Raw genomic sequence first — 24,289 nt, forward strand, 5'->3', positions numbered from 1 at the left:
CGCTATGATAATATTAATTGATCTAAACAAATATAGTAGTAACAAAATTGCTATGACAAGTTAAATTACGTTGATAATATAACAATCTTAATTTGTCCAATGTAATTTAAAGGATTATGCAAGTATTTTATATGTCGTCAACACTAAACTCTAATTCAAATCTTTTCTACTTCAGTTATTAGGAGTATTAAACTCTAATATAAATTCTTCTTGCAACAAAATGCCGCTTAGAAAATACGCAAACTACAAAATATTCTTGTTCGTACAATACCAATAAAAAGCTTCGCCATTCTCCTCAAAACTACCTTCCGCGCGCTTCTCTCTTCTTCTCATGCATGTCCCCTACACCCACCTGTCCTCCTCTTCCACACCCCCACATTTGCTCTCTCTTCTTCACACACATTTCTCTCATATCCCCATTTTCTTCAGTCTTAAATAGTTCACGTTTAGAAAATTTCATAAAGCTTTTCCCTTATAATTAATTCCATGGACGAAGAAAAATTTGAGGATGACGAAAAACATGCATTGGAAGGTCTGAGCGTGGAGCCAGCACCGCATAAAAAAGCTCATTCATACAGCCACCAGCTCTGTACCAACACCGAAACTCACCACAAGCGTTACCACCAGTTCCGACATCACAGCTTTGACATTCCCACTAACCTCATCAACAATAATAATCATGGGTTAATATACGATGAGGACGATTCTGATGAAGAATTTTATCCTTATATTTCAACGTCAGGGCAGGTGTTTGATGCAGGTATCGGGCTGACCATGGCAAATGTGCTGCCATCGTCGGATCATCAACAGCCATTGTTGGAGTTTGTTGGAGGTGGTGGTGGAGCTGAAATTTTCAAAGTGCCAACTCGTGCTTCTGTTCATCCCTCTCGTCCATCTTGCTATGAACTCAGACCTCACCCCCTAAGAGAAACCCAGGTGAGGAAATTACATGTTACAACAACTACTACTGCTAGATGTGTATGCCTTAATCCCAAATTTGTCGGAGTTTTGTCCATGATATAAATTCTCAATATTCATTTTCCTTTTGAGCTTGAGTAATGCAAACAATATTGGTGATCAGAACCCAGTGCCCCGAAAACCTAAGCATTCGTCCACGGAGGGTGTGTCAGGACTTAAAGGTCTGGTCGATGGACAACGGGTGAAAATTCCTTTACTACACTTTTTTTTAATAGCTGTGGTGTCGGGGCCAGCTTGCCCACACCTTGACCTGCTACCTCCCAATAGCAACAGGTACCTGGTAACTCTGTCACCAAGGCTTGAATAGATGAGAAGAAATCACCTACTATTTTTTGTCTCAAGTGGGATTGAACCGAGACTTGATGGTTCTCAACCCACTTCATTAACCAATAGGCTGCACTCTTTGTATAGGGTAAAATATGTTATGCTACGTAGCCACCCAAAAGAGGGACACGTGGAACCTAAGATGGGGTATAGCCAAAACCGAAGGCAACAGTCCCGTCTGTCATCGGAAAGAAAAACGCTCATAAGGATGCAATAAATACTCTTCGCCCGGTAGCATTTAATGGAGAATATTCCACAGCATTAAGTACGTTGCCCATTAGAAGGAATTTGGCATTTATGCTCACTGTTACATCTTCATCAATGGCCCTCATAATTGACATTAAAGAAGGGCACGACTCTAGGACCTCTTTTCCTAGACGTATCTATAATAAGTGAGCTTTGTTATCATTGTAAGGACACGAATTTTCTAGCAAACTAATACTACAATCTACTCAAAGCTCTATTCAATTTTATCTTCTTATTTTTTGTTCTTGTTCTTATTACTGTTGCGCTTAGAGGCTTTACTACCAGAGTCTTTATTTCTATCATTTCGTCTTCCTATCAAGGCTAAGTGTTATATATTTCTTCAATTATCTTGTTATTTCAGGATCGAATTAATTCACTTGTCTAGAAATTACGTATAAATTCAACTGTACCGTTTTACGAGTAAATAATTTGGCGCCCACCGTGGGGCCTAGACAGTCGTGTAATTAAGTTGATCCTTGCCTTTTTCACTAACGTGTTTTGATTATTTTGTCTTAGAAAAAATCATAAGAAATGGTAGATAATGGTGTTAACAACACACACAATCCCGAGGTTCGAGGGGATCAACCTCATTTCGAGGATTCAATCAATGACACCCACAATGAGGGAAATGACGCCACGCTGGTGCATGATAGGCAATATCCTCGACATGTTAGGGAGATAACTCCCGATGATGCTGAGGAGGAACATGTCGTTGACATGGTAAGGGTCCTACAAGAACAATAGGTGATCATTCAAGGCCACCTCACCCGACAGGATAATGTTATGACGGAGTTGAAGAAGGCGCTGTTGGGGGCTTAGAATAATGCGAATAGACGAGATCTGGTTCCTCCCGGTGCTCCCACGAATCAAACAACGTAGAGGGTCGACAACAACACCCCCAGGGGCGAAGTTGGCTCTGATGGGGTTAGGGGAGCGGATCCGGCCCCAATAACGAAAATGATCCCTTCAAGAATGAACTCTTACGATTTATGAGGGAAGTGAATGCCCGCCTGGACCAAATTTCAGGCGCACCACAGGTGCTGAAACGTCTGGACTCAAAGAAGTATACTCAATTGCCATACAAGCCAAGTGCGGCACCAGAATTAATCCCGAAGCGGTTTAAAATAACTGATGTGCCAAAGTATGACGGAACTTCAGACCCTCAAGAGCATATTACCGCCTATACAACGGCGGTGAAGGGAAATGATTTAACTCCTCACGGAATTGATCTGTTTTGCTAAAGAAATTTGGAGAGATTCTCATGAGGGAGCCTTAGGTATTCACTGTTACCCGAGCATTCCATAGACTCCTTTGAGATGCTCGTGGACTCTTTCATTAAGGCTCATGCCGGGGCCAGAAAGTACAGGCCCGAAAGGCTGACATATTCAGGATTGCGCAAGGAGAGTCCGAGTTTCTACGAGAGTTCCTTACTTGATTCCAGAAGGAGAGAATGTTTCTCCCGCTGTCCCGGATGAATGGGCGGCTGAAGCATTCACCAAGGGACTGAATCCGAGAAGTTCAGATGCTTCCCGAAAATTGAAGGAAAGCTTGCTTGAGTTTCAAGCAAATACTTGGGCGGATGTCCACAACCAGTACGAATCAAAGATAAGGATCGAATATGATCAGGTTGGATTTCCATCGTCGACAAAAGGACGGGAGAAGAACAGAGAAAAATCAAAAGACAATTTCGACACAGACAGACGGTCTTCGAGGGGCCAGTTTTTGCCCTACGAATGGATCGAAGGCAGCAGTAGAGGCTTCCAGTCAGCGGACAAGTTCGTCATCGATAAAAGGACTGATCGCGGTCGGAATAATAGATCATTGCAGGATAAAGAAGCGCCAGGGGCGCGAGATCCTTCCTACCCCAAGCTGTCAGAATACAATTTCAGCGTCAGTGTAGTAGAGTTGTGTCAGCCATAACAAACATCAAAGAAGCATGGTTCGCAAAACCAATGATATCTGATCCCAGCCAGAGGGATCTTAACTTGTGGTGTGAATTCCACGGGACGAATGGCCACCGGACATGGGACTGCTGACACCTCCGGGAAGAAGTGGCAACACTGTTGAAGAATGGTCATCTCAGAGAATTCTTGAGTGACCGAGCTAAGAACAATTATGGTCGTAACCGAGACAATGCGGAACCCTCGAAAGTAAGAGAAAATCCCCCGCGCCAAACGATCAACATGATCTTCGGGGGGAACGAGATCAATAGGGTCACCTTTTCGGCAGCAAAAAAGACGAAAGTATCAATAACCCATAGCAAAAGGCTCCGGGAAGTTGCCGAAGATGATATCACTTTAACAGAGGAGGACGCAGATGGATTGCTGCTGCCGCATAACGATGCACTGGTAATTTCTTTAAATGTGTTCTAGTGGATCCAGGAAGTTCGTCCAATATCATACAATGGAGAGTATTGGAGCAAGCTAAACTCATCAGAAGCATCATTCCAACCACAAAACTCCTTGTCGGATTCAACCTCGCGAGCGTGACAACTCAAGGAGAGATTTTGTTACCCATAAACGCCGAAGGAGTAATGAAAACAACTATTTTCGAAGTGGTAGATGGTGATATGGGATATAACATTATTCTGGGAAAGCCATGGTTGCACGAGACGAAAGTTGTGCCATCAACATATCATCAATTGCTGAAGTTGCCAATGCCCGAGAGAGTTAAACATATAAGGGGTGACCAACCGGCGGCAAGGGAGATGAATGCAATTTCGATCTCCAGTAGCAAAGGAAAGGAACACGCAGCATAGCAATTACATGAACTGGCGCCCACTCCTGAACTAGATGAAGTTAGCCCGGGGGCAGAAACGTCAGAATTTTATCAGGTGCCGAGGTATTTCCAAGTTCCAGAAGAGACAGATGCAACGAAATCCACAACGAAAGATCTTGAGCAAGTTGCGTTATTTGAAGAGTTCTTAGAAAGGAAATTCTAGTTGGGGACATGACTGCACCCCGAGCTCAGGTCTGGCTTTATTAAATTTCTTAAATCTAATGGTGATTATTTTGCATGGTCGCATGTGGATATGGCAGGTATCCCGACGGAGGTAGCCATATACAAGTTAAGTTTGGATCCCAACATACCTCCGGTAAGACAAAAGAAATGCCATATTGCCAAAGCCATGAATAAATTCTTCAAGGAATAGGTAACTCGCTTACTTAATATCGGTTCGATCCGAGAGGTAAAGTATCCAGACTGGCTAGCTAATGTAGTAGTAGTTCCTAAGAAGAACAATAAATTTCGCATGTGTGTAGATTATAAATATTTGAATAAGGCATGCCTGAAAGACTCGTCCCCACTGCCAAATATCGATCAAATGATTGATGCTACGGCGGGCACGAGTTAATGAGTTTCCTCGATGCTTATTCCGGGTACAACCAAATTAAGATGAACCCAGAGGATCAGGAAAAGACTTCATTTATAATGAATTTTGGTACATATTGCTATAATGTGATGCCCTTCGGGTTGAAAAACACCGGAGCCACTTATCAACGGCTCGTGAATAAGATGTTTGAAAAATAAATAGGAAAAACTATGGAAATTTATATAGCCGATATGCTCGTTAAGTCTTTAAATGCAGGTGATCACCTTAAACATCTGCAAGAAACTTTTGACATCCTAAGAAAGCATAATATGAAACTTAACCCCGAGAAATGCGGGTTCGGGGTCAGTTTTGGTAAGTTTCTGGGATTTTTGGTATCGCAAAGGGGAATTGAGGTATACCACGATAAGATCAAGGCCATCGAAGACATCCCGAACCAACTATCAAGCGTGAAGGAAGTCCAAAGGCTCACAGGGAGAGTGGCAGCTTTGAGCAGGTTCATTTCCCGATCATCAAAAAACTATCACCATTTCTTCATACTGCTCAAAAAGAAAAATAATTTCGAATGGACCCCGGAGTGCCAGCAGGCTTTGAGAGATTTGAAAAAGTACTTTTCAAGCCCTCTGTTGCTTTCGAAACTAAAAGAAGGTGGAATATTGTTAGTCTACCTTGCGGTCTCAGAAGTCACAGTAAGTGTAGTTTTAGTCCGTGAGGACGAAGGTACGCAATATCTCATTTATTACGTTAGTAAAATTTTAACGGGAGTAGAAACTCGCTACCTACATTTGGAGAAACTAGCCTTAGCTCTCGTAGTCGCCGCTCGAAAGCTGAGGCCCTACTTCCAATGTCACCTGATAGCCATGGTGACCACTTTTCCTTTGCGAAACATCCTTCACAAACCCGAGCTCTTGGGCAGATTGGCCAAATGGGCCGTCGAAATGAGTGAGTTTGACATAGAAAATAAACCAAGGACTGTAATTAAGTCACAAGTCTTGGATGATTTTGTGGCCGATTTCAGTCCGGGATTACTACCTCTGGCAACCAAAGAGGCAGTAATGGTATCGGAATCGACATCGGGGGTTTGGACCTTATTTACGGACAGAACTTCTAACATAAAAGGGTTCGGGCTTGGTATAGTATTAATCACGCCTTCGAGGGAAACCCTAAGGCAAGCCATCAGAATGGTCCCTTTAACTAACAATGAAGCAGAGTATGAGGCTTTGGTTGCAGGGCTCGAACTGGCCCGGGGACTTAATTCCAAGGTCATCGAAATCAAATGCGACTCACAGCTGGTGGTAAATTAGGTATATGGGATATTCGAAACCAAAGAGGAGCGCAAGCCATCAGAATGGTCCCTTTAACTAACAATGAAGCAGAGTATGAGGCTTTGGTTGCAGGGCTCGAACTGGCCCGGGGACTTAATTCCAAGGTCATCGAAATCAAATGCAACTCACAGCTGGTGGTAAATTAGGTATATGGGATATTCGAAACCAAAGAGGAGCGCATGGTCCCTTCTAACATAAAAGGGTTCGGGCTTGGTATAGTATTAATCACGCCTTCGAGGGAAACCCTAAGGCAAGCCATCAGAATGGTCCCTTTAACTAACAATGAAGCATAGTATGAGGCTTTGGTTACAGGGCTCGAACTGGCCCGGGGACTTAATTCCAAGGTCATCGAAATCAAATGCGACTCACAGCTGGTGGTAAATTAGGTATATGGGATATTCGAAACCAAAGAGGAGCGCATGCAACAATACGTGGTAAAGGTCCAGGCCCTGTTGGCATGATTTCGAGAGTGGTCGATTACTCATATACCAAGGGAAGATAACGCAAAAGCGGACGCATTATCTAACCTTGGATCATCGAGAGAAATAAAGGGATTGGAGTCCGGGACGGTAGTACAACTGATGAACTCGGTCCTGGATACAGATAGCTACTATAAGGTAAATATGACTAATTTGGTTTGGGACTGGAAGAACGAAATCATCGATTATCTCGAGCACGGGAAGTTACCCGAAGACTCCAAAGCGTCCTGGACGTTGCGCGCCAAAGCAGCGCGATATAACTTCAAGAGAGGACAACCGTATAGAAAATCTTTCCAAGGCCCGCTGGCCCGATGCTTGGGGGCATCCAAAACTAACTATGTTATGCGAGAAGTCCACGAAGGGATATACGGCAATCATTCGGGCGCAGATTCCTTAATGCTAAAATTGGTAAGTGCTGGATATTATTGGCCCCGCATGGAACAAGATGCCAAAGACTTTCGTACGAAAGTGTGATAAGTGCCAACTATACGCACCACGGGTACATCAACCGACAGAACCATTGCATTCGGTTTTGTCCCCGTGGTCGTTCATGAAATGGGGGGATGGACATCGTCGGGCCATTTCCGTCGGCCACCAAAAAAGGTAAGATTTCTTTTTATTTTGACTGACTATTTTTCTAAGTGGGTAAAAGTAGGTCCTTATCAGAAGTTCGGCGAGTGCGAAGTGGTGGATTTCTTGTGAAAAAAATATAATTTGCAGGTTCGAAATACCAAAAGAGATAGCATGCGATAATAGGCCACAATTTATCGGTGCAAAAGTCACAAAGTTCCTCGAAGATTTACAAATAAAGAGGATCACATCTTCACCTTACCATCCGAGCGCAAATGGTCAAGTGGAGTCAACGAACAAAGTGATTATACAAAACCTCAATAAAAGGTTGGAAGCGACTAAAGGTAATTGGCCCGAGGAATAACCTAGAGTTTTATGGGCATACCGAACAACGGCCAAATCGAACACAGGAGAAACTCCTTTTTCCCTTGTGTACGTGGCAGAAGCTTAATCCTGGTGGAAGTAGGGGAAGCCACCTTGAGATATTTCCAAGCAGATTGAAGAATCAAATAATGAAGCAATGTTAGTCAACTTTGAGCTACTCGATGAGCGCAAGGACTTGGTGCATGTAAGAATGGCAGCCCAAAAGCAGAGAATGGAACGGTATTATAATCGAAGAGCCAACCTTTGTTATTTTAAAGTAGGAGACTTGGTCCTAAGGAAAGTAACTCAAAGCACCCGGGAGCTCAACGCAGGGAAGCTAGGTCCAACATGGGAAGGCCTCTACTGGGTTTCAGCAGTCACTGGGAAAGGTTCATATGAATTAGAGAACCAAGATGGAGAAAAGTTGCCCAGCAACTGGAACGTGGCACACCTCAAAAGATATTATTTCTTATGAACATCACCTGAGCTGAAAGTATGTGCTGCACTCTTTTTCTCTTCGTCCAATTTTGTCCCAATTGGGTTTTTCTGTCAAGGTTTGTAACGAGGCAGCAATAGAAAGCATACTATGAAGAAAGCTCCAACAGCAGCAATAAGACCTTTAATAGCAAGGCACACAAGCAAAGATCCACTCTAGGACGGTTAGATAATCTTTTGCTCTATAGCAAAATTCCCACAGGGAAGCTAAGTTTGCTATCGAGCAAAGGTTACCCGACCGTTCACAAGTACAAACCACTAGAGGGTTGTTAGATAGTCCTTCGCTCGATAGCATGAATTCTCGAGGGTAAGTAAAGTGTGTTATCGAGTTAAGGATTATCTAGCAATTCATTAGTAGGATCCTCAAAGGTACAAGGCTTCCAGTGTTCTAATTCGCATTCTTCGCATTCGAACATTAGGGGGGAACGATATGAGGATACGACAACAATGACTGCCACTTCGACCGAGAAGCGAAAATCGAAAAAATAGTTGTATCATCGTGACTGGGGACTGCGCGGCCAGCCCCGCAGAAACAAGTTGTACAAGTTAGCCACAAGTAATGGCAATTTCATTTAGCCACAAGTAATGGCAATTTCTTTTTTCAGCATAACAAATGCTTATGTACTTTTTGAAAATAGAAGGAATAAAATAAAATCCTTTTATTTTTATCTTGTTTCTTGTCTGAACGATGAATTAACTTTGTCATTTGAAAGTTAAACAAGTACTTCAAATACTAGTGCCGTAATAAACAGGAGACGTCCTCTTCAAGAGTACCGTAAACATTAGAGGGCCCTATCTTATAAAAATCCTCATGTAAAAAGGTTGATTTCGGAAGAACTCATGCCCGTAATCAAAATGCTTTCGGAAAAAATACACCCAAGGCTTCACATAATAAGACGCAAACAGTAAACTTGTGTAAAACTCTTAAGCAAAAAGAAGAGAATGCAAAGATTAAAACTTGCATAAATGTTCAAATAAAAGAAAAAATCAAACAATACTTGAGCAAAAAGATAATTTTATTTACAATAACATGTCAAAATGGCGCAGATGCAAGAATCGGAAAAATAAAAAGAAAAGCTAAACTATAGCATCTCCACTACCCGGAGGAAGAGAAGTGTCTGCGCCCCCAGGGGAAGTGTATAGATCCGCCGATGGCTCAACATTTTGGCCTTCTCCAGTTTGGCCTTCAACATCTTCGTCTTCCGTTTCCTCTTTAGTTCCCGAAGTTTCGGAACCGAAACCGGAAGAACTGGAAGCAGCAGGCTCTCAAGCCTTAGTAATTTCAGCATCAAAGTCAATGATACCAGCTTTGGCCTCTTCCAAGGTTTTTCTCCTCATGTTGTACATAGCGTAAGTTTTCTCAACGACGAGGGATGTCGCTCAGCGCTTAAGTTCTTCTTTGAGTTGGTTACCTCGGCGGAAAGGCTTTCCTGGGCCGATCTAACGGATCTGAGGCTAACATCAAGGTCATGGACAGTTGAACCAAAGAGCCTATTATGCTCAATGGTTTTCTTATACTTCTCCTCCAGCTAGGCATGTTTCGCCCCTGCAACAGTAAGCTCGTCAGTTTTGGAGTTCAAGGTTGCCTCTACGTTAGTCAATCTTTCAGCGGAGGCAACCTCACGATCGGATACAGCAAGAACGGCATTATGAACTTCAATCCATTTGGCCTTAGCCTCTTCAAATTTAACCCTTAGCGAGGCAATCTCTTGGCTAAGGGTCTCCACTTCTTGCTCGCTTTGCTGCAAACGAGCCTCCAATACAATGACCTCAGTGGCTTTGGCTTCCAGTTCTGAGAGGCGAGTGACACTTTGCTCCCGCTCTGCCAAAAGTTGATCCTATGCGGAGGTAATTTCTTCCTTCTCACAAATCAACCTGGGAAGCAAGAAAGTTGGCCTACAAAGCAAGAAAGGCAAAACTCAGGATATGTTCAGGCAAAAATAGAAGAAATAATAAATGAAGAAAGAAATGTACCGCTGCGGCATTGGGCATGGTGTTGTTCAACAAACACTCTCCTGAGAATGCTTGAATATTTTACCAATCTTTCTCTGAAGCCAAAGGCTTTAGATAATTAGCAAGCTTCACCGGCCTAGATAGCAAGTTGTATCTGGTAGAGACCGAAAGAGTAACATTCCTCCTCCTTTGTGGATCTTCAGAAGGGGCAGCATAACTTTGCCCCAAATTCCCATGAACTGGGGACTGGGGAAGAGGAACACCTTCTTCGTAGTCAGGTGCGACCGGTGGAGATGATGTAGCAGTTGTTGGTGGAAGAGTGGATGAAGGTGAAAATGATGTAGCAATTGCTGGTGTTAGTGAAGGTGGAGATGAAGTTGATGGAGTTGAAGAGTGAGAAGCAGCTGCAGCAAATGCAGTGCTGGTTGTTGGTTGCTCATCAGCCGAGGATGGAAGGGACCTAGTACTCAGCCCCAAAATACCGGGAGTTGCGACTGGGACATAGAAGTGGGAGTTGGCATTTTCCACCATATCATATTCCCCCCAGAGCGCCGAGACATCATCCTCGGATGGTGTAACTAACTCGACAAGTTGAGTATTCTATTGAGTTGATGAGGATCGTCGCCTTCTATGTAGAGAAGCTCCCACATCACTGGCTTCTCCATCATCATCGATCATCACAGTGTCTATGACTCGGGGGCAACAGTCTTCGCCCTCTTATTCTTTCCCCCGGCCCCGGAGGATCATCTTCTTTTTGGTTGTTTGTCCTACGGCTGGGGACTCTGTAAAGAAACACTTCTGCCCGAAGCAGGTTCGGAGACACCTATTCGAGTAAGCACCTCCTAAAGCAGCCTCGCCGCGTCAGCAGGATCAGCTAAAATGTCCTCCTCGAGGACAACAACAGAGCCTGCGGGTAGACCTGATTTCAGAGAAAAGATAGAAGGGGTCAATCAATTTCTTCACATAAAAAACTGAAACAAGGTGAGTCTGAGTTACCATGGTTTATGGCCTTCCACCCGTATTTAAGGGCAAGTTCTTTCCACGTGCGGGTTTCAGGCATAGTGACATCCAAGTTCTTCTGGACCCATTGGTCTAAGCCTTCAACCATCGGTGGGACCCATCGAGTTGCTGAAACAGGCGAAAGATGGAGGATCAATACTAGTATAGAAGAATACCTAATAAAAGAAATATTAAACAAGGAGCTTACGAGTGCGGTTCCATGCTTTCGGAAAGGATGAAGCCGTTGCCGGAATGATATTGTTGGTGGCAACTATAACAAACCGTTCCATCCACCCACGGTCGTTGTCATCATCTATGCTAGATAACAGAGCATGGTGGCCACATTTGCTGAAATTTATCATTCCCCCGCGGAAGATTTTGGAGGAATAAAGATTCATCACATGAGCTAAAGATAGCTCTTCTCCCGTCTCTTGGCACAAGCGCCAAAGACAGGCAATTGTCCTCTACACAAAAGGACTTACTTGTGCCAAACATACCTGATAGCGAAGGCAGAACTCCGTAATAATGGAGTCAAGCTCTCCACTCAAAGAGAATGCACCCAAAGTAAAGGGATACATGTAAAAATATGTAAAAACCTCTTTGGGAAGGGTCACTCGCTCTAATAGATTAGGAGAAACAATATCCAAATCATGGCAGCGGCAGTCTTCCTTCACAACAGGAATACTAGAAGAATGGATAGAAGAAGGATATCTGCCAACAGCCCATGTGTGAGGGAGAGCCGAAGGGAATTTCTCTTTGAAGTCTTTTGTTGTAACAAGACTTCTAGGAATGATGGAATCCACCGTTGGAGGAGCAGCATCCTCGGCTTTGTTCTTGCCCTTTGAAGAGCTAACGTTCTTTGTAGAAGAAGCGATTTGGATGAAAGAAAAACTTTTTTGTTTGAAGTGAGTTAAAGAAAGGTTTATTAACAGCAAGAAATGTTTTAGAAAACTTGGAAAATTATGGAGTATAAGGGGAGAAGGTTGATGTGTATAAGTAAAAGTTTTTGCGGCTAAATTTATGACCATGATTACCTCGATAATCGGCAAAACTGTGCTGAATCATGGGATGACACGTGTTCAGGGCATTAAATACGGAGAGACGTGCGTCTAATCAACCGTCAAAAGCCTTTAGAGGGGATCATAGTAATTCCCTCCAAAAAAGTATATCTACCAACTTCCCGGTGACACAAAGTTATGTCACCAAAAAGCAGAGGGACTATCTATATAGGGTAAAATATGCTATGCTATGTGGCCGTCCAAAAGAAGGACACGTGGAACCTAAGACGGGTGATAGCCAAAACCGAAGGCAACAGTCTCATCTGTCACCGGAAAGAATAACGCTCATAAGGATGCAATAAATACTCTTCGCCTGGTAGTATTTAATGGCGATGGGTGGGGACTCAGACCATTTTCCGGTCATGATGGGGTTGCATCAGGGGTAGGCACTCAGCCCTTTTTTGTTTGCTCTAACAATGGACGTACTGACGCGCCACGTCCAAGGGAAGGTGCCGTGGTGCATGTTATTTGTATATGATATTGTATTGATTGACGAGACGCGAGACAGTGTGAACATGCAATTAGAGGTTTGGAGGCAGACCCTGAAATCTAAAGATTTCAAGTTGAGCAGGACCAAGATAGAATACATAGAGTGTAAGTTCAGTGGCGAGACTCGAGGAGGGGAAGGGGAGGTGAGGCTGGACTATCAGGTCATCCCTAGTAGAGGTAGTTTGAAGTACCTTGGGTCTATTATTTAGGGGGATGGGGAGATTGATGAAGATGTCACACATCGTATTAGGGTGGGATGGATGAAATGGAGACTCGCTTCCGGTGTTTTGTGTGACAAGAAGGTGCCACCGAAACTTAAGGGTAAGTTCTACAGAGTGGTGGTCAGACTAACGATGTTGTATAGGGCTGAGTGTTGGCCAGTCAAGATCGCTCATGTCCAGAAGATGAAGGTAGCAGAGATAAGGATATTGAGATGGATATGCGGGTATACCAGGTTAGATAGGATCAGAAATGAGGTTATTCGCGATAAGGTGGGTGTGGCCCCTATTGAGGACAAGATGCGGGAAGCGCGGCTTAGGTGGTTTGGTCATGTGAGGAGGAGAAGAACAGACGCCTTGGTGAGGAGGTGTGAGAGGTTAACATTGGAGGGCTTACGGAGAGGTAGAGGTACGCCAAAGAATAGGTGGGAAGAGGTGATTAGGCAAGACATGGCGCAGCTTCAGCTGACCGAGGACATGACCCTTGATAGGAAGGTATGGAGGTCGAGTATTAGGGTGGTAGAGTAGGTAGTTCAGAGTGTTCATAACAGTAGTATTGGCACGCAGTCTCGCTTTCTACTGGTAGTAGGTTTATGACTAACCGTTGTTTGCTTTCATTGTTGAACACCTTACTATCTTGTTGTTTTTATTCTACTTTTATATGGATTTATGGTACTGTCCCTTCGTGTCTATATTTTTATTAATGTGGTGCTTATGTTTTTCTAAGCCGAGGGTCTATTGAAAACAGCCTCTCTATCCTCACAAGGTAGGAGTAAGGTCTGCGTACACATGTCACGTCCCAAACTCGGGAAGCGCGACCGGCGCTCAACCGAGTAAACCCGGCCGAGCAAGCCTGTTAGATTTTCTTCTATCCAAACTCATCCATGAATAAAGAGAAAGTATATCTCATTAATTAAACACTGAGGGGATTTCATTAACAACCCCAATTTTTCCAATTCCATTATTCAAAAGAGATTTATTTACGATTTCCAAAATATTACAAGTTCATAATTATAATGAAAAACATGTTTGCAAAATACCAGCATTTCTAGTTCAATTTCCCACATCAAACACCACCCACAACTTGTCTACGGAGCCTCTTAGTACAACAGAAGTGGAGAATGGAAGTGCCGGCGACAAGGCACCGGCTATACCTCATAGTACAAAATACAACGTCATATGACATAAAGCCCGGAATAGAGTAGGGCTCACCAAAACCTACTGAATAGAGAGTGACTGCTAATGAGGACCAAAGTTGCACCGCTGATGAACCACCTCCATCCATTAAAGATGCAGCGCCCCCGGCAAAAGGGACGTTAGTACATATGGAATAGTACTAATATGTAAAGCTAACTGTCATCTTTCAAAATAGAATACCAATGTAAGAAAAGGGAAAACCATAGAAACAACAATCATCAGTCAATGATATTCAAATGCCAAGTTAAAACATAATAATTTCCAAAATATGAAGATAACACTGTGAAGTGATAATCAAATATGATTATAATATTATTTTTGGTTGGGAGATCTTTAGCACTGATATACCACTGTTCACAATATCACCGTTCACAATACCAATGTTCGCAATACCAATAATCACTATACCAATCTTCACAATACCAATATTCACAATACCAATAATTACAATACCAATGTTCACAATACTAATATTCACAATACCAATACCACCGTACTTTTAGCACGGAGTCCGATCCCGATCGGCTAGGCCATCTCATTAGAGACATCAACCACAATAACTATCAATACCAATACCATCATATTTTAGCACGGAGTCCGATGACGACCCGATCGGCTAGGCTATCTCATTAGAGACATCAACCACAATCACAATTTTAATTATAATTTCCAGCACAATCACCACCATGTGTGCGGCATGGTATCCGATCACGACCCGATCGGCTAGGCTATCTCACCACAATGTCGTGTGGATCAACATCATCCTTTTCTATCAATCAATCTCATCCCGATTAAGGGGAATAATTTTATCACATCAATCTCATCCCAAATAAAGGGAATAATTTTATCACATCAATCTCATCTCAAATAAGAGGAATAATTCACAAAAATAACATAGGTACAAATATATTTACCTCATCATCTTTCACATTGTATGAATCTCCACTAGTATTTTTAACCAACAACAACAACAATATTTCCTTGGCTCTTTTGGCCACTCACATGATTTTTTATTCATACTTCTTTCACATCTTTTAATTCCATTAGTACCATTGACCACAAGTATAACTTTCACTCTTGCACATTGGCCACACTTTATATCCTCAATTCACTTATTTCACTTCCAACCATCTTTATAGATTATCAACAATAAGACATTTTCAATCAAGACTTTAGGTACACATATGAGCAATTAAGAATCTTAAGCATATTGGGATTTTCTCACATAATTTGGCATCATAACCTTCATTTGAAACACGACTCAAAGACATAGCATTTTAATACACATATCATTCTTGAACACATTCCGAAAGGATAATATAATTTGTTAGGAACATTCGGAACACGTTTTGAATACTTAATTCTCGACACTTTGCTTATTCGGGACAATCAAATTTATTGGGAATATCTCGGAACATAGAATAAGGAACTTGATACAACCATACTTGAAACTTACGGGAACATCATAGAATTTAATTCCAAGAGAGTACTTTAGCCAACATACCTTGCTTTGAGCTTTCCTTAAATTACTACAACGTTCCGAAAATTCTAGCAATCTCAATCTATTTTGAGACATAACAAAATTGAACCATTATTAGGAAGATATTCATGGTCTCAACTCATTTAAGCATTTTATCAAACACTAGGTGTGCAAATTTAACTACAAGGTTCTTCTACAATATTTCCTTCACTCCACAATCCAATCTTTACTTATTTGAGCTCAACAGTCTTCCCACAAATCTTATTAGTACAAGCATGTATAAATAATACTCTTATACCCATGAATCATACTCCAAATCAATCATCATTTACCCAAATTCGAAATTGAAAACTAGGGTATGGAACCTTACCTCTTAGATGAAGATCGTGTGAGATTTCCTTGTTGGATTTCAAAGCTTGGGCAAGATTTTGATGAACAAAACACTTCATCTACTTTCTCTCTCTAGAACACTCTCACTTCTCTCTAAAAAAACCTCAGATAATTGCCCCAAAATAAAGCCCCAAAGCCTATTTATCAAAATAGGGTCGAGTTATAAAAATAAAAAAATTAACCCTCCAAAATTAGGTCTGCGGTCGCTTAATGGGCCGCAGAATGGGTATGCGGGTCGCACAATGCACCGCAGAATCGATGCCCAAAACTGGACTGCGCTGGCCAGGTCTGCGACCGTTTTGCGGTCGCATAACCATTTCTGCGATCGCATAACCACTTCTGCGATTGCAGAATTGGTCGCAGAATCGCATTTTGCCAGCCTTTGGTAATTTGGTCATAACTTTTTGTAGGAGTGTCCAAATGACGAACGGTTTGAAGCGTTAGAAACTAGACACATAGACCTTTATTTTGATATATAATACACCATATAAATCTTCATATCATGATAGGTATGAGCGTTTGAAGTTAGGTCTTGTGCGAACTCACTTGAAACTTTAGTCTATTATGAAATTTCCAACTTGACTTGGACTTAGGGCACTCCTTAGGCCCCACATCACTTATAATATACCTCGTACACTTATTATCATATCAAATTAATAGCCATTATATTAATAGTCCTCGTCCGCACATAAAATAATATAATTAGCGCACATCAACTTTCTTAATAGCGCTTAAGTACTTCGAATTTCTCCGGGGTGTTACAACACACTACCTTCCCCAGACCCCACAGTGTGGGATAATACTGGTATGCTGTTGTTGTTGTTGCCCGGTAGCATTTAATGGAGAATATTCCACAGCATTAAGTATGTTGCCCGTTACAAGGAATTTGATATTTATGCTCACCGTTACATCTTAATCAATGACCCTCATAATTGACATTAAAAAAGGGGACCTTATTTCCTAGACGTAGCTATAAATAGTGAGCTCTGTTATCAATGTAAGGACATGAATAATATTACAATATACTCAAAGTTCTATTCAATTTTATCTTCTTATTTTATATTCTTGTTCTTATTACTGTTGCGTGTCGAGGCTTCACTATCAGTGTCTTTATTTCTGTCATTTCGTCTTTCTATCAAGGCTAAGTGTTATATATTTCTTCAATTATATTATTATTTCAGAATACAATTAATTTTGTAAATAAGTATAACTTTAACTATACCGTTTTACCGGCAATTCCTTTACTACTCCAATCCTCGTCGGACCACAGGGATGTAGGAGGCTAGGTTAGTTGAGAGATGGTTACACGTTCAAGAACGTAAGGTGTCCTTTCTTTTTCAGCGTTAGCCTACATAGAGGAAACGACTTGAGCCGATGTTCGAATGCTAGGCGCTAAAGTAGTCTTAAAAATTGCTTATTTTCAAGATGTTCTTTTCTTTCTAGAGCTTTTTAATTTATCAATTTGTTTGATGTTTAGGACTAAATGGAACATAGTTAAACTTGTTAAGGTTAATTAAAATAGTCGAAACTATAATTTCAACTGATGCAAGTTGTACTTGTTTCTATTTTCAAAACCCAAATAATAATACATTTGAAGTCTTAATTATCCATCCCTTTTTTATTATTTGTCGAGGAAATGACATAGGATATGGAAGAGAAGAGCAATGATGAAGCTAGATTTCATTTGTTTCTTAAACACTACTGCTGAGCAAAACTTTCCATAAGTTTGATGTCATTTTTGTTTGATTGTTAGATGAATCAGAAGTATAAAGCGTGTGTGTTTTGTTTAGCATTCTTCATTCTGTGTTTGTGTGTTTAAAAATGTTTTTCTTTCTTTTCCCAATTTATAGTAACAAAAATTAACCTGAATACAGGTTGGAAATTTTTTGAGGACGATAGCCTGTACAGAGACACAATTATGGGCAGGACTAGAATGTGGGATAAGAGTATGGAATTTTTCAGATCAGTATAAGCCAGGAATGGGAATTGGGGAAAGGGCAAGGAGAGGAGATGAGGATGCCGCACCATTTCACGAGTCGACAAATACAACACCCACATTATGCTTGATGGTTGATAGTGGGAGTAGGTTGATATGGAGTGGACACAAAGATGGCAAGATTAGGTCCTGGAAGATGGACCAATCAAATGCTGATGAATCTCCTTTCAAGGAAGGCCTCTCCTGGCAAGCTCATCGTGGTTCTGTTCTTTCTATGGTCATGTCTTCTTATGGTAATACCAACCTTTCCTTGCTAGCATTCGTAATTCATTTTTGAAAAAGAAAACTGTGATCCCGATCAATGTTTATGATTAATCAGCCTATTGAAATTCTTGTTTGTGCACCTTTGAACTTAAAATATGTAAGCTCCTAGATTCTGTTAGCTTATGGTTGGGTTAAATCATTTCTAGTTAGCAGCCCTTGGAAATTAGGACATAGGAGAAGAATAAAGAGCTTGTTTGCTTGTAAAGAGAGAGTAAGAATCTTTCATTTCCTTTGTGGTAACAATGTTGATCAAGACAAGGTTCTCGAATCCTAACTATTTGATACATATGACAGGAAGTTTCATTTGGGCATTTAAGTAACTTTGACATCGAAAATAATTCTAGGCCAAGTGTCTTTCTCGATGCGTCTGAGATTACCAACCAGCCAGTTACCTGGACCGCTAATTGACCTTCAATTGTCCTTTTTTGCTGATTGCACGCAAGGTCGCTTTGTCATTCTGCCCCATAATTTCTCTGTAGCTGTAAGTTTTGTACATGAAGTCTCACAATAATCATCAAGAACACTTGTTGAATGCTTATTTTGAAATTTAATTTCCCAGGTTATACTCTGGAACTTTTATTCATTAGTTGCCGGCTTGCGGCTACATCATTGATTATGTGTTATTTCGTCTTACTGGTAGTTGAGAACCTCAGTTGTAAGATCACATTAATGGTGAATATATTGTTCCTAATTTTCTTTGTAGACGGCTTTTGTGACTGTTTACTTGCATATCCAGGTGATATATGGTCAGGGTCCGAGGGTGGTAACATTAGAGTTTGGCCATGGGAATCTGTTGAAAAATCTCTCTCTCTATCACCGGAAGAAAAACACATGGCTGCTTTACTTGTGGAAAGGTCATTCATTGACCTTAGGAGCCAAGTTACAGTTAATGGTGTCTGTAACATCTCATCTTCTGATGTGAAGTGCTTGTTGTCTGATCATATAAGAGCAAAAGTGTGGGCAGCGGGATCAGCATCCTTCTCGTTATGGTAGGTTCCTCTTTATTGCTTCCATCTGAATGATTATGTGTGCATTTCTTATTCATTAGTTAGTTAAGAGAATAGGCGAAGACTTCCTTTGCTAATAAATCATCACTCCTAATTACCCTGATAGTTGGGAAACTGCAGGGATGCACATACAAGGGAACTCCTTAAAGTTTACAATGCAGAAGGTCAAATTGAAAATCGAGTTGACATGTCATCAGTGCAAGACCAAGCAACAGAAGATGAGATGAATGCCAAGTTTGTACCAAAATCTAAAAAGGAAAAGTCACAAGGAAGTAGCTTTTTGCAGCGGTCACGTAATGCTATAATGGGAGCAGCAGAAGCTGTTCGCCGAGTTGCTACAAAGGGGGCAGGAGCATTTGCAGAAGACAGTAAGAAAACAGAAGCCCTTGTGATTGCAGCTGATGGAATGATTTGGAGTGGGTGTTCAAATGGTTTACTTGTGCAGTGGGATGGAAATGGAAACCGTTTGCAAGATTTCCATCACCATCCTTGTCCTATTTTATGCTTATGCATTCATGGTTCTCGAATATGGGTTGGCTATGTAAGTGGCATGGTACAGATGCTGGATCTCGAAGGAAACTTGCTAGCTGGTTGGGTTGCTCACAACGGGCCTGTAGTAAAAATGGTAGTTGGGGATAACTATCTCTTCAGCTTGGCTACTCACGGTGGTATACGTGGATGGAGTCTTGCCTCTCCAGGACCTATTGATAACATAATACGACCAGAGTTAGCTGAGAAAGAACATTTGTACACCAGAAAAGAAAATTTCAGGATTTTAGTTGGTACCTGGAATGTTGGTCAGGGAAGAGTTTCGCAGGAAGCGCTTGCAGCTTGGCTTGGTTCGGCAGTTTCAGATGTTGAAATAGTAGTGGTTGGGTTGCAAGAAGTCGAAATGGGAGCTGGTTTTCTTGCAATGTCTGCTGCAAAAGAAACTGTAAGTTATTTCACCTTCAACATGTTACAGGAGGTCCAGCTATATAAGAAATTTTAAAGCCGTATGCAACTAGTAGTTGTGCCATTTGGCGAAAATGGACCCGGAAACAAAAAAAAAATAGAGAACTTGATCAGTCTGTTATTTAGAAGAAAAGAAGTCAAGAATCCTGGTAGCTTAAAGAGTTAACAGGCTTTACTTTCATGAGAGAATGATAAGGTGTTGCAATCTACAAGTAGTTCTGCGCTTTCGTTGATCTTTCTCCTTGACGCTGTGTCTCTACTTGCTCAGCTAATCCCTGAAACATGATCAAGAGATTGGAGGGCACAAAATAGCTAACACTAAGATGCTCTACCATAGATGTATTTTCCTGTGTCTGATTGGTGAGTAAAATTTCCAGATCCACAGAAGGAACTTGTGCATTTTATAAAACAATTACTGACTAAAGAAGTTGTGTACTAAATGTCTTTAATGCCTGACTTCAATTTGAAAGAAATGGTGTAGGTTTACTCACTTTGCATCACTTTTGATATTTCCAAGTCAATCATTTGTTGACTTTTGCTATGATAGTATTGATATTAGGGAATACATAATCTGGCGCACATGCGGATAGTGTAGCCTGATACTTTCCTAGTCTTGTGTCATGTGCACAGCATTACCACTCATGTCAAACTGTAGGTAGGATTGGAAGGAAGTGCAATGGGGCAATGGTGGCAGGACGCAATAGGGAAGGCATTGGATGAAGGATCAACTTTCGAACGTGTAGGATCAAGGCAACTAGCTGCATTGCTTATTGCTATCTGGTAAGAGCTTGTGAATGTATCTTTTAGTGATCTGTTTTCTCTTTTTAAGCTGAAGTCCCAACTATACATCCTAAGGACTGCATCCTTTCATAAAGCATCATATTTCTAGCTGAATTGGGGTGAAATAGTTCTCCCTCAAGCTCTAAACCTATTTGTACTTTTTTACTCATTTTCTGCATCAATAATATTTAACTCAGGGTGAGAAAATCTCTCAGAAAACATGTTGGAGACCTTGATGTTGGAGCAGTTGCATGCGGTTTAGGACGTGCAATTGGTAACAAGGTACCTTTCTCCCTGATATTGTTTAACTTGTATAAAAAATAACAGACAGTCTGATGCTTCTGGAGTTCGCTCATATCGAATTGTCCAAAAGCTCATCAACCTGTCCGAGGGATGATGAAGGCGATGCCACAATTGAGGGAACCACCCTCTTACTCTTTTTTAGTTAAGAATGCGAAAGACCCTGACCCTGCCAACCAAACCCACTCAGATAGACTAAATAGACTAAAACAAGTGCACAAGAAAGACTAAGGAAACAAAACCTTTTCTCGATAACGCTGGGCCATGTTGGTTTGTTTACACTAGAACTCATACCACTGATGCTCAAGACATAAAGCTGCTTGCTCTACTAAATTATTATTTCTTGCCTTTATAAGGGGAACAATGAAATGGCTTGCATAATTCGGTCATGTTACACACTTACAATGCAGGGTGGCGTTGGTCTGAGGTTAAGAGTATTTGATCGAATAATGTGCTTTGTAAACTGTCACTTGGCCGCTCATTTGGAAGCAGTAAATCGTCGCAATGCTGATTTTGACCATATATATCGAACAATGTCCTTCACTCGGTCTTCTAACCTTCTCAACAATGCTGCTGGTATGCTGCGATACCTGTTTTTCTATTGCACTGTTGTCTTCTCCACATATTTACTATGGCTGCTTTACTCTTCTGGCTTGTCATGGGTCCTCTCTCTTGCAGTTGGCGTTTCATCTGCTGCTCAAATGCTTCGTGGTACAAATGTATGAATGTGCAATTCCTATTCTGTTTTTCAAGTGATTTTACAGTCTAATTCAGTTCAAGTGACACCTTCTCATCTACAACAGGCTGCAGCAATTAATTCTGCTGAGGGAAAGCTTGACCTTGCTGAAGCTGACATGGTGATTTTCTTTGGTGATTTCAATTATCGTCTTTTCGGGATATCTTATGACGAAGCAAGGGACTTTGTCTCGCAAAGAAGCTTTGATTGGCTTCGAGAGAGAGATCAATTAAGAGCAGAAATGAAATCTGGAAAAGTTTTCCAAGGAATGCGCGAAGCAATCATCAAATTTCCTCCAACTTACAAGTTTGAAAGGGGGAAACCAGGATTAGGAGGTGAGGCATATTTGTAATGATATAGAATGTGACTGAACTTTTTTTTCTTTCATTTTGTTAAGGATAATGATGACAAGGGTTTGTTTCAAGGACCAATTTAAGATTGTGCTTTTTGAATAGTCCTACATAATGCATGAGCTAACCAAAAGCGTTGACAATACTTTCCTTTTTCCACTTTAGGATATGATTCTGGAGAAAAGAAACGAATTCCAGCTTGGTGTGATCGAGTATTGTATCGAGACAACCGGTCAAGTACTACCGTGGAGTGCAGTTTAGGGTGCCCTGTTGTTGCCTCCATTATACAGTAGGTCTTTTTTTTTTCCGGGGCGTTCTTCATATTTACTTTTCTCGCTCCACCTTGAAACTTCTCTGGTACGTGATAGGTACGAGGGTTGCATGGAAGTAACAGAAAGTGATCATAAACCTGTAAGGTGCAAGTTTGATGTTGAACTTGCTCATATTGATAGATCAGTAAGGAGACAAGAGTTTGGGAATATTTTCCAGAACAATGATAGAATCAAGTCTATACTGGAAGAACTACATTATATCCCAGAGACAGATGTTAGCACCACCCAAATTGTTATTCAGAATCAGGACACATTCAGCTTAAAAATTTCCAACAGAAGTAGAGAAGACAAAGTTCTCTTCCAGTTGACCTGCTGTGGTCAGTCCACTGCCAAAGAGGATGGGCAAGCATAAGAGTATCATCCCAGAGGTTCCTTTGGTTTTCCCAGGTGGCTTGAGGTGATACTTCATTTCCTAGATGCTCTTAATTTGGGTTTATACTTTCTCATCCTACATGAAGCAACAAATGGATGCTCATGGAAATATTGAACAGTATTACCTCTTCTCTAGTCATACAGGATATGTTAGGGAGTTAAGATGTTACTAAAAGAGACTAAAATAGAGAACTTGGATGAAAGGGTGTCCCTTCATTCTGATATGCACATAGTTAGAAAGAAAACTGATGGAGAAAGCATTAATCAAATCTGACCAGCCAAGCAAGTCCATTTTCTCTTAGTTGATTCTTAATCTATCTAATGCTTTGTCAGTCTCCTTCGCTTTAACATAAACTTTTCTGGAACTGAAAATGGGCCTTTACTGAAAGAAATGCCACCTAATGATTCTCTGATTCAGGTCACACCTGCGGCTGGCATTGTCAAACCTGATCAAGCCGCTGAGATCTTAGTTCGTCATGAGGATAGCCAGTCATTAGGAGATTCTGTTGATGGCATTCCTCAAAGCTGGTGGTCTGAGGATACAAAAGACAAGGAGGTAGTTTTGATGATCAGTATTAAAGCGAGTCAGTCAACTGAGGCCAGAACACATCAAGTACATGTGCGCCACAGCTTCACACCTGATGCAGTTTGCGTGAACTCAAAGAACAGTAGGAGTAACCAAGGAAGCTCCCATCATAGGTCTGCACTAAAACATGTTGGCAGTACCTCGAATAAGATGAAAGACCATCAAAACATTCGGGTTCCTTGATAGCTACATGAAAACCTAAGAAGCTACAAATACAATTGCATCACCAGAGGATTCCAACCAGTTTGGATTTTCGTTGCTGTCAATACTTGATAGGATCTTGATGTAAATACTCATACACAATTAGTATAAAAGCTTGTTTTCCGGCTCAGAGAATGCTGCCAAAAAGTATAAGATTTGCTCATCCATTTTTTGTTAGAATCAGGTCCTAAATACTGTTTATAATACTTATCTTTGACTGAAGACTTATGATCAATTTTCCGTTGTGATCACTGGAAATCTGTTTGTGCTTCACCAAGAGGACAATTTGTTTGTTATAGTTGAGCACAAAAGACTTGAGAAAAGACTTTAGTGTTACCAATTTTGTATTGTAAATTTGATTTTTGGTTAAGCTTTTCGGAATCACATAATATAGTGTTCTTCTGATGCCTTATTTTCGCAGCAATCAAAACCTGATATCCAGAAGTAGGTTACTGTGGATCAGGAAGAAGGAAACTATGGAACTAGCTCACTATTGATGCTTTTCGTGAAGCCGACATA

At 41.2% G+C, this 24,289-nt stretch overlaps 1 protein-coding gene across 1 annotated transcript; it reads left to right on the top strand.

The window, feature by feature from the left end:
* The first annotated feature begins 349 nt into the window (after nt 1-349).
* On the top strand, nt 350-24,140 carry LOC104089980 (type I inositol polyphosphate 5-phosphatase 12-like). Its single transcript, XM_009595005.4, has 12 exons — nt 350-936; nt 17,767-18,121; nt 18,889-19,141; nt 19,280-20,093; nt 20,769-20,893; nt 21,091-21,175; nt 21,604-21,769; nt 21,872-21,912; nt 21,997-22,264; nt 22,445-22,568; nt 22,648-23,008; nt 23,402-24,140. The coding sequence occupies exons 1-11, from the start codon at nt 487-489 to the stop codon at nt 22,961-22,963; spliced, it is 2,997 nt and encodes a 998-aa protein (XP_009593300.2). The 5' UTR covers nt 350-486; the 3' UTR covers nt 22,964-23,008; nt 23,402-24,140.
* The last annotated feature ends 149 nt before the right edge of the window (nt 24,141-24,289 follow it).

This window comes from Nicotiana tomentosiformis, chromosome 6, assembly GCF_000390325.3.
Source record: "Nicotiana tomentosiformis chromosome 6, ASM39032v3, whole genome shotgun sequence".
In the NCBI taxonomy this organism is placed as follows: domain Eukaryota; kingdom Viridiplantae; phylum Streptophyta; class Magnoliopsida; order Solanales; family Solanaceae; genus Nicotiana; species Nicotiana tomentosiformis.

Excerpts from the sequence above, each read along its gene's own strand:
- LOC104089980 (XM_009595005.4), top strand. The coding sequence starts at position 487 with ATGGACGAAGAAAAATTTGAGGATGACGAAAAACATGCATTGGAAGGT. Across the intron at positions 937-17,766 it reads ACCCCCTAAGAGAAACCCAG|GTTGGAAATTTTTTGAGGAC; the intron begins GTGAGGAAATTA and ends ACCTGAATACAG. Across the intron at positions 22,569-22,647 it reads GTTGTTGCCTCCATTATACA|GTACGAGGGTTGCATGGAAG; the intron begins GTAGGTCTTTTT and ends GGTACGTGATAG.